The sequence below is a fragment of the Ptychodera flava genome, chromosome 7 (assembly GCF_041260155.1).
Source record: "Ptychodera flava strain L36383 chromosome 7, AS_Pfla_20210202, whole genome shotgun sequence".
In the NCBI taxonomy this organism is placed as follows: domain Eukaryota; kingdom Metazoa; phylum Hemichordata; class Enteropneusta; family Ptychoderidae; genus Ptychodera; species Ptychodera flava.
In genome coordinates, this window is record NC_091934.1 from 10,226,530 (window position 1) to 10,237,595 (window position 11,066).

At 38.1% G+C, this 11,066-nt stretch overlaps 1 protein-coding gene across 1 annotated transcript; it reads left to right on the forward strand.

Annotated features, from left to right (window-relative positions):
* The first annotated feature begins 2,826 nt into the window (after positions 1 to 2,826).
* Positions 2,827 to 10,864, forward strand: LOC139137805 (uncharacterized). Its single transcript, XM_070706074.1, has 9 exons — positions 2,827 to 2,877; positions 3,622 to 3,657; positions 4,267 to 4,420; positions 4,864 to 6,057; positions 6,640 to 6,861; positions 7,742 to 8,038; positions 9,202 to 9,366; positions 9,883 to 10,043; positions 10,571 to 10,864. Exons 1-9 carry the CDS (start codon positions 2,827 to 2,829, stop codon positions 10,862 to 10,864), a joined length of 2,574 nt encoding a protein of 857 aa, XP_070562175.1.
* The last annotated feature ends 202 nt before the right edge of the window (positions 10,865 to 11,066 follow it).

Genomic DNA, 11,066 nt, shown 5'->3' on the forward strand with positions numbered 1-11,066 from the left:
CTCAGAACCCCCGTAAGTTAATTTTCGAAAAGCCTAGATATAGGGTAACATTTTCGTTACCATATTGTCACCATTGTTTACATAGCTATCACATGACAGGTAATTTGCATAAGCTTTCAAAAATCAGTTTTCCCTATGTTTTGTTTCAATGCTTTGAGATATGTGGCTGAAATTTGTGTGAGTGCAAGCGGTCCTAAGGATCTTCCAAAGTATGTCTCAGAATTTTTTTTAAACCTTCTTAAACAGTTTTTATGCCAGACAAACTTCCAGAGCAGTGAATTTAACCGTAGCTGATTTCTTGAAAATTATGCTCCAAAAATCTAAGCAAGATATAAAAATCTGAGACACACTTTGGAAGAGCGTTGTGACAGCTTGCATTCCAGCAAGTTTGAGTCAGATATTTTGAAGTATTGAGACAAAACATAGGGAAAACCGATTTTTGAAAGGTTATGCAAATTACCTTTTCACGTGATAGTTATGTAAATAATAGTGACACTGTAGTTATCAAAATTTTCCCGTATATCTAGGCTTTCAGAAAATGTATACTTTACTGGGGTTCTGAGCTTAATAACTGTTAGAGAATTGTTAGATTAAAAAAGTCAAATTTCTTGTCTTGGAACCTTAAGGTAGAATACGCCTCGGGGACAGATAGTCGGACTTTCAAACGTTTACAGTTTTTCCTGATCTACAACTTGTGGGGGACTTATTTTAAAGCTCTTGGAAACAGGAGAACTTTCATCGTCTTAGTTTTTAGAAAATCCAAAATTCTCCCAATTTTGAATTTCAAATATCGCAAAATGTTGGGTAATTTGTTTCGCTAAACGTTCCAAACTTTGCACGGCGACCGCCGATTTTTATTGTTGAGTCCAGGAAAGTATGAGAGAACGTTTCAGTCATTCACTTTCGAGGCGCATACTACCGTAAGGTAGAATGCGTTTCCGGGACAAATATTTAGACTCTCAAACTTTTACCTTTTTTGATCTACCACTTTTGAGACTCATTTTAAAGCTCTTGAAAAGAGAAGAAACCTCATCGTCCAAAATTCAATCCCCCCTAGAGTTAACACAGGAATGACGGCCATTTTGAATGTTAAATATCGCAAAATGTTAGGTAATTTGTTTCGCCAGTTCCAAACGCTACGGTGTGTTTTTTTGACAAGTCGCGCGTCTCAACCCCTCCGCCAACAATGGTTAAAACCTTGTAATGGTTCAGTCCTTCGAACACGGGAGATTCGATCACAAGACTATTGTTTGCTGCCCTCCGCGACGAGTCACATGATCACGATTGTTCTCATATTATTCCAAACTTTGACAGAGAGTGTGCCACATCGTACGATGGACTCTATCCGTATACAAATTCTACATTTATGTCAAAAATCAAGAATGACACCGTAAGTTGTGAACATGTTAAAATTTAATTGTTTTATGTTGTGTTTTGTTTCCGGATTTGAAAAAATAACCTGTTCCATGCGCACACTCTGATCCTCTCGGTTCTCGATGTTCCTGTAACTCCACACACTCAGTCGGCATTCGAACATTCATCTGTGAAATAATTTTGTCACTCACTAAACATTCAGAAATGTGCATAATAGTTGGGCGGTAAATCTGGAAACGCGAACAATTCCCTCATTGCTGTCACCGATTAATATTTAGGATATCAGTGTTTTAATTTGACCCAAGGAGGCGAGGAGCGATTGAGGGCTAGGTTGCGGGCTAGGTTGCCGACCAACCCTACGAAATTCATAACACAAATTTTGTATAATTTTAAAAACATTTGAGATAGATATGTTATGCAAATATTATTTACTCAACTGAAAATATTATAATGAATATTTGTTAGGGCCAGTGATCCAATGTAATAACAATTCTGTAATCGCAGTATCACGGTAGAGCATGTAAAGCTAGCTCGACAGACACATCACTACAGTGTCTCGACATTAGAGAGGTTTGGCTACACGTTTTACGTGAACGTGAACGCGTAGAATCCACGTTGGCGTTGGCGTACACGTTCACGTGCAAAAATCCGTTTGGCTACGCGTTACGACACCCGTTCGTGTGGCACGCGCGAAAAATGATTCGGCTCGGCTTGGGTCCGTAGTCTGTTTTTGCATCACAGAGATAGCTCAATGGTTATCAGGTATGCCGCGAATCGACGAAGAAATTCCACATAAAAAATAACTAAAATACGGGAATATCTTTGAGGATGTCAATATCATATATCCAGCTAACAATGTGCATGAATAATTCACAGTTTATATCATGTTTTGCTACCTTAAGATGAGAATAAATTTACACGTTTACAAATTACGTAAAAACAGCTGTCTCCACGTAAATACGCGACGCCGGCTCCGTGTACGTGGAGTACTTAGAAAGCACGCATAAGCCGATGACATCATCGCAGAAATTCGTGACGTTACGCGTTCGCGTTCGCGTTCACGGAAAACGTTTAGCCGAACCTCTCTAGTAGCTGACGTTGGATGTCGATAATCGTTTTCCTTTGTAACGCTACATTAACAAGTTTATATTACTACCTGCTTCATGTCATACAAATTAAAATTGACGCATGAAAATTCTTATTTGCGGTATGTAAATTACCGTGATCATTGTTTATGTACGGGTAAGAGTGTTCGGATGTATTTAATGACTCCTAGAAATATCCTCAGCTCACTTCTCACATCACGATATTCGACTTAATCACTTCCACTTGCATCAGAAATTTCTCAATTGTTTTCTATCTTGACATTAAGAAACTACATGATTAGCTAGATACAGGGATATTATGTTGACTTTCATCTTTATCTTATCGTTAATCTATTCTATAGGCGCCATGGAGCGAGTTAGATTAATTGTAACCAAAAAAGGCACTCTCAGAAGAGAGGTAAGATCGATTTTTTTATGCAAAGAAAGACTTCAGGTAGTTCTTTTACAAATCTATTTTGATCTGTCACTTTTTGGGGCACATTTGAAAGCCCCCCCCCCCCCCCTGGAGTAAGAAAAATTCTCACCGTCGTCTCAATTTTCCGAAAAAATATATTTTTCCGTATAGAGTGAACGCGGGTATGGTGGCCATTTTGAATTTCAAATATCGGTAAATGTTTGGTAATTCGTTTCTCTAGTACAAACGTTTCACGTTGAACCCCGATTTTCATTATTGATTTGGAAAGAGTATGGTTAAGTTTCTCTGAGGAAAGTTTCAGCAAGTCTTTCACTTTCGAGGCATACTGCCTTAAAATAGACAAATTCCAGTGTTTACTTTCAGCCTGTTTTCATTTCCTACTACGTTTGTAGAGATAATTAAAGTACATGAATTAAAAAGCCTGCAGTTTTCCTGTCAGATTTCGAGCATGTGTGGCCTGTAAGAGTGAAAGCAACTCTACTCCAATGACCTAACAAAAATCTTATTACCAGTATACCTATCATACACCTGCATCTGTGAAATGTTGCTGAGCATACTGGCATTATATATTGATATGCACAACATAACATTTGCATCAGCTTGCAGTCGGGTGATCTGCTGCAAGTTGCACCAAAATATTAGTGCATGTAATCAGTTCATGTCATCAGTGTATTCATAGCTACATAATTTTTTCGATAAAATACTGTCTTTGCTTCAACCCTGCAGTTAGCCGAGGAGAAAGAGGAACTGGACATCACCGAGGTATGTAAAGAAATGTTGAACACAAACTATTTATACTTACAAAGCTAAAATTTCCTTTTGTCGCATTTTGCAACTTTCACAGCAAACGTTAGTTGATTCTGTGCGTCTTTTTGATATATTTAGCAGTGTATGTATGCACACAATAAAGTATATAAAGTTCGAAATATAAAGGAGAGCCTGCATTTTATCAGAGAAACTGTAAGCTCCGATGTCAGCGATGTACACGTTTATTTGTATGCATGCGTGTGTCTCAACTGAATGAGCTTTAAAACTGCTGCAATTAATATAAAGTTTGCAAATTTAAAACTTTGGGCGAATTTTACGGTGCAAACTTTTCCCTACTTTGCACAGTCTCTAAGTATCTTTCTCATGCTATACCCCTAAATGTAGCGGTATTTCGGGGAAGTCATCCCTGAAATAATTGAATTAATCAACATATTCATTTCCAAATTTTAATAGAACGAAATGATTCAATGAAAACATTCAGCATAGATATCTGAAAGGAGTGACAGTGTTCAGACACAAATCTGCTGTGTCAATGGAACTCCTGTTGTTATTGCATGAGATTTAACAAATTTTCAAATCTCATTTTTTTTCATTCCTCAATAGAAAATCAGCGACAGCCAGAAAGAGATCCGCCTCTGTATAAAACAACTGCAGCAAAATGTCTCGGTTGAGAACACCAGTTCTCAAAATGAAGCAGAGGATGGACTATGTGAAGACATAGTCGAATTAGGTCCTGAATTTGAAGGCAGAAGTGGTGGTAAGTGAAAACGTCAATATTTTGTAAAAGTTGGTTTATTGTAATTAATCTGTCGATGAGTTTTGTTATATGACATGGCTAACGCTGTAGTTCTGCAGTGGTGGTCTTAACTACATTGTGTAAGAATGTTCCTCTATTTTCCAGTGTCATATTTAATGTAGAGCGTTTTTGACTTGTTCCTTGATACAAAGTAGCGAGGAAACGTTATACCAGTGAAACTGGATCTTTGCGATTTCCAAGCAATTACACGATTTACTAACTCAAGGCATGAAGATAGAAATTTTTTCGCAAAATCGGAATCGAAAATTGTTATGCGACCAAAAATCTGTTCGACCAGACAAAATTTTCCAATTGTTCACAAACATAACTATACCATGTATTCCTCTGTGGATTAATTAGAACTAATGAGAGTGCTTTCTATAATTTCCTTCACAATCAAACAGACTCCAAAAAGCGAACCTGCCGCCTAAAGCAGCGTATCAAAGCCACGAAAAAGGAGCAGCTCGCCATTCTGAACAGTAAACTTGCTGATGATATGTGCAACATGCAACGAGCAAGTTCTGACATATTTTCTAAAATTGGTCAGCTCAAGGAGACTGTCTCTGAATTAAACCACCAGAAAAATATTACCCAAACAGAAAACAATATCTTAAAGAAAGAAAAACAACGTCTCTCGATGGATGCAGTGGCAGCAAGCAAAAAAATAATAAAAATGGAGTCCGAACTGACTGCCCTCTCGAGTCAGAACAGCAAAATCAACAGTAAGCTTGCTGACCTGTGTAAAAGCAAGCAACAGGTGGAAGAAGAGCTGGACACAGCCAGCAAAGAGAAAGGGAAACTGGAAAGTGATTTTATCCACCTCAACAAAGACAACGAAGTCCTTCAAGCTGAGCTGCGGCAAGTCATTAAAGAACAAACTAATATCCTGGCAGACAACAGCGCGCTCAAGAAAGAAACACAACGCCTGTTGCAGGATGGCTCTACCGCGCAGGACCAAATAAACCAGATGGCATCAGACCTGAATTTCCTTTCAAAGCAAAACAATACCATCAAAAGTAATTTGACAGACCTCAGCAAAGCCAAACAAAAGCTGCAGGTAGAGTTAGACACAGGTATCGAGGAGAGGCGTACACTGCAATTGGAGTTGGACCACCTTAGAAAAGGACACCAACTTCTCCAAACTGAGATCCTGAAAGTCATCAAGGAGAATACTAAACTCCAGGAAGACATCAAGGTCATTTACGAAGAAAAGATATGTTTGTCAGAGAAAGCATCCTCTGCACACAATCAAATCAGCAAACTTACATCAGAGCTGAGAAATGTTAGAGAGGAGAAAACCCGCATTGAAGAAGTCAGGGATGAGATGAGACAAGAAAATGAAAAACTCTCCGAGGACATTGATGCAGCAAAAAACTCAGCCATCGAGTCCAGTCAGGAGATGATGAAGACGAAGTCAGAGAGAGATGAAATCTCCAGGAAGATGGAGGAGATAATTGCTGAAAATGAAAAACTGAAAACGGAGTTAGCTACACTGAGAGCTGAGGCTGAATCCAATAAAACACAGGAAGTCTCCAAATCTTCAAATCATTCTCAGAAAGAAGACTTACCCGTTGAACTTCTTAAAAGAAGCGAAGAAGGTAAGTTGAAGCAAGTAAACTCCGAAATTGTAAAGGAGCATTTTTGTTAGTTTTAAACACAGTCTTGAATCTTCGTAGCTGTGATAGCGCGGCGGTGCTTTGATCGCGATCGATCGATCAATCAATCGCGATCGGTTCAAGGGTCATCGCTATGACCCTTGACGCGAGCACGATCGCTAGCCACAGCTCCGCTGCGATATCATAGCTAGGTTCTCTGTGTCTGATAAGGGTGTACATACATGCACACTTGGTGTTTCTGCTTATAAGAAATCAGATCAGGCACTGTAGCAAGTTAAAAGAGTTAAAACGTTCTCTGATGTGTAATTCTCCTGGGATAAACTTATGACAAGTTTTATTCTTTAGTTCATAAAATTACCATGGAAAACAAGAATTTAGATAAACGTCTGTTCTTATGGCTCATCACGTAATAGACGTTAACAAAACACTGAAAACATGACAGAAAAATAGAAAGTCAACTAGTTGCTGGCTATAGCTACATTAGAAATTAAGCTTATAGTGTAAAAATGGAATTGTCTGTTAATTAATGCAATTAATGCTTAACTACTCAATTTGTTTCGTCAGTTGGTGAAGAAACACGAGTAAATAGTCATGCAGGGATTGTAAACTTCAGTCTACAAATGAGCCAACTGATGGGCGAAATTCGAGTTCTTGGTGTGCGATTAGCTCGAAATACTGATTCTAATATTGCCCTGAGAATTAAAATAGGACTGATATCAGTAAAGAGACTGAGATCAGAAATGACCACCATAACATCCGGAGAGAATCAAAAACATCTATTCGATGGTAAGTTAACAATTATGTGTTAAGGTAGAATGCGCCTCGGGGACAGATAGTCGGACTCTTAAATTTTTGCAGTGTTCTATTGACCTACCACTTGTGGCAGCTTATTTTTTATGCTTATTCATTTGATAAAATAAAGTTTTCGCCTGCTTAGTTTAGCAAAATTTGTGAAAATCAGAAATTTTATAATCCCCATAGAGATAGCACTGTGGAGAGTGACGTTAAGTATCCTGTTAGTCTTTAATATCAAGATAGTGACATACATGAATTTGTTTGTACTTTATACATGTACATCGGCATACATCATGTAATCACTTTGGTATCACTTGGAATTTGATACAGCTAACCATTGTTATATTCTGATTCCTAATTTGATGAATTAGCGTAATAACAGACAAGGTAATAGCTGGTTATTATCTGTGTCTTGTCTTACATCGTGATTAGTTTATCTTCAATTGATGCTCCTTTTACAATGCTTGTATAATGCTGGTCTGTTTTATCCTATATGTCTATGTAAGCTTGTCCTTATGCAGGTTTCTTTCGCAGCCATCATTTTTGTACCTTATTTACACCACAGTCCCTCCACCCACCCTATAGCTCTCGACCACGAAAGTGTCTGGTAATCTTTGACAAGAGCCAGGAGGCAATGTTGCCCCGTAGTAATGTTGCAGAGTTGTTCAACTGGGGCATTATTGTTCGACTGTGGTGCTATGGTTTTGTATTTCCATCCAAAAATGAGTTCAAGCAAGGTCAGAGTTATAAATAAAGATATTGCCGACTGGTCTTGGAAGCTTAGACATGTAGCATGTCGTACCTAATTTTGCTACATTACTTTGTCATGTTTCAATATGTCACTTATTTACCCTTCTAATTGATTTTACAGCTCCTAAACTAAATAACATCGAACAGATAAGAAAAGTGGTGACGTTTTCTTCACCCATCTACTCATTGATGAATGTGAAGCATAGAGAACTCTGGTCAACTCAGAAGCACGACAAGGCTTTTGGTATGTCATCACAACAAACAGGTGCTTATACAGAGGAAGCTGTCCACATTGGCTCCACAAAGACACAGCGTCCAATGAAACACGCTGATTTCCAGGAAGAAAATTTGCCTACCGACCGTGTTGATTTCAGAGAAATAAAAAGAGGCATTGAAGCGGAGACAACAAACTCCAAAGGTAAGATAGCTGAAGCAGCTGCTTGTATGTAATCAAATGACATATTTTTTTAATTAAATGATATATTTGACAAAGTCAAATAACTATCTCAGTCATTTGCTCTTCGATGACAATTATGAGAGACTTATGTTTAATTGTACGCGCCATGACAAACATTCAAAAAGGCAACTACCACAAAAAGTCACTGATCTCCACACTTATGCTGCTAGCGCGGTGATGATTGGCACAATTTTACTTTGTACTGGTGTTTGTTAAAGTATGCATACAGCTCGATCAAGTATTTCCGACATCAGACTAGTACCTGTGAGTACACTGGAATATTAGATGTGCTGCCGTGAGGGCAAATTATAGCACAGAGTGACAACCACTCATAATCCAAGTGAAAATGTAGACCCATGGTCAGCCACATAGTTTCTCAGTGACTTCAAAATGAAATTCGGTTTGAAAAACCGCAATTGTCTGTAACTACTCGCTATTGTTACTCATTTTGTTTCTGTAGCTGATAGTAAAACCAGACAGGTTCTTTCTACCGGGGTTATCTCCAGAGCTGACATTTCCGAGCTAACGACCCTAATGCGACGCATAGGGATCCAATTGCTGAGAAACACAGAGTTAAACCGTGTTCTGCAAATCAAAATAGGACAGATTTCCGACGAGATTGTATCCTCTCGATCGGTAGCACCCAAAGAGAAGCTATCGTCTGGATCTGGAGTGACAAATATGAATGCAAATGTGTGGTGGTAAGTTCATGACCACGTGCAATTTTCAAAGAGTTGATATTTGATAGTCCACCTTCTGTTGAAATGTACAGATGGTTTCTCGGTAAACATCATAATAAAAATTGTATCATGTTGAATTTGATGTAGCTACTAGGACACTGCACGATACATAATTGTATTTACGTTAGGAATTGCATCCATTAATGTGTATATGGATCATGACTACAACTGTAATATTCCTTTAAGCAGAGGAAAAACTTTTCACAGCCCTTAAGATCCGCAGTTTAGAAAGGAAAGTGTTGGGTAATATATTAGATGAACTTTCAGTATCCCAGAAAGAAACAGGTACCTTCATTTTTCGTAATATAACGTTTCAAAATTTGATAAAAATTGGAAATCTTTTGTTTTGCACCTTACATTTATTTGTATTTCTTCCACCTGCAGACAAAGCTAACACAGGAGAATGCCAAGTCAAAGGCAAATTTTCAAAGCCAGTCTGGAATAACAGGAAAGTGAGACACAAATCCTTCTGGGACGACAGCAAGTCACGCGGTTCATTCAAAAAGAAGAATGCCCGAGGTGGAAGAACTGGCCCCGTCAGAAACAACAGTATGTCTTTTAATAATAATATAATAATAATAATATTGATTGCAATGTTGTTCACAACATGCAAGGTAATAGGTGGTTTTCCTTTATGTTCAGTGCTTATTACTTTTTTCTATTGCTGAAATGGTTGCAGTCAGTTCATGGTTTGTCCAGCAACAGCCATGGTTTGTTTGCATGTTTGTTGTATCTTCCAATGATGCTTGCTTGTCAAATTATTGTCGAAAGAAGCAAGAAGGCAAAATAGCCCTAAAGCAACAAGGCGTTGCCAAATTCTATACTTATGTTGTTTTGTTTGTTTAAATTCTAAAGCACTCACGGCAAGTAGTTGACAATAAATGCGAACTTGCCCTACAGTTTAGATAGTTAGAACCGTCGCGTTGTTAAAAATAGCATTTCTATCACGTTGCTTACCACAGCCTTGCGATTTTTATTTTCTATTTAATGACTCAACTTCTGAAAGCGTTTAACCTTTTTCAAGCTAATCAACTTCGCTTCGTTAATTAATTCTTTACACCTCAGAAGCATTGGAACCTGAGCACAACGCAAAGAAGGGTTCAGTCACTGTTCATGCAGTTGGATACATGAACAACTTCAACTTTCTAAATGATAAAATGAAGGGGATGATTAGGATCATCATCAAGCTGGAAGACAGAATTGATGAACATCTACAAGTGGCAAAGGTACGTGACATATAATTATTCTGTAGTACGTTTTTGTAAATTGGAAGCATGCATGATTTGATGGCGTTATCGTAAAGGGCACACTTAGCCAGTCACTGGTAGTAGATATATATTAGTGTTCAAAAATACTTATCACCAAGATCTTACTAAAAAGTAAAAAACAAACATACTGAGAACAAAATGTAAAACTTGGGTCATAAAGTTAACCCTTTCACCACCATGGTTTGACCCGTACCCATTGTTTTCCATGGTGATGGTGGAACTGCTTGCAAACTGAGTAAATTGGAGATGAAAAGGTTAAAAAATATTCTTCGGAATCTGAAACATTTGAGATAAGTTAATTTGTTCTTTCACGAGACTACATTGGAGGTGTGACAGGCATTGAACTTGATTTTGTCCCATGATGAATTAATCACACTCAAGGCAGCATGCTGTAACTTTCTTTTATGATTACAATCCACATCCGATAACAAATTATCAAAATGTGACAATAAACTTTAACCCCTAATGTGGCTAAATTTCCGTAGGGCTCTGTTGAATTCCCAATGATGCGTGATATATCATGGCACATTGAAGTTCTACATTCCCGTGTGAAGGCTGCAACCACTGCTTTGTCCACTTGTTACATTGAGACATTGCCCTGTACTGAAGATTGCCCAGGAAACGAGAAGGTCATTGCCAGCCGACACCAATTGGATGATAAGACCGGTGTGAAGTCGGTTGAAGAAAAAAGAAGAGGAGGGATTGAACCTAGCAGCACTGATAGCTATCCGTGTACAAGTTTATTTGATATCTTTGACCAATTTTATCTGTATGATTGAAACTTTCTGTAAAGTTTATTGTAGGGGGCTCATTTACTGGCAGGATTTGTTGTGCACTTTGACCTCAAGGTGGTATACGCCTTGAAATTGAATGTCTTAAAACTTTGTTCAAACGATCCTCACTGAGGCTTTAAACCATTCTCTTTCAAAATTACAAATAAAAATTTTGGGGTCACCTTGCAAATTTTGGTACTATAGAACT

Coding starts and splice junctions, on each gene's coding strand:
- LOC139137805 (XM_070706074.1), top strand. CDS start 2,827: ATGGAGCGAGTTAGATTAATTGTAACCAAAAAAGGCACTCTCAGAAGA. Junction 6,058..6,639: donor TCTTAAAAGAAGCGAAGAAG/GTAAGTTGAAGC, acceptor TTGTTTCGTCAG/TTGGTGAAGAAACACGAGTA. Junction 9,367..9,882: donor TGGCCCCGTCAGAAACAACA/GTATGTCTTTTA, acceptor TTTACACCTCAG/AAGCATTGGAACCTGAGCAC.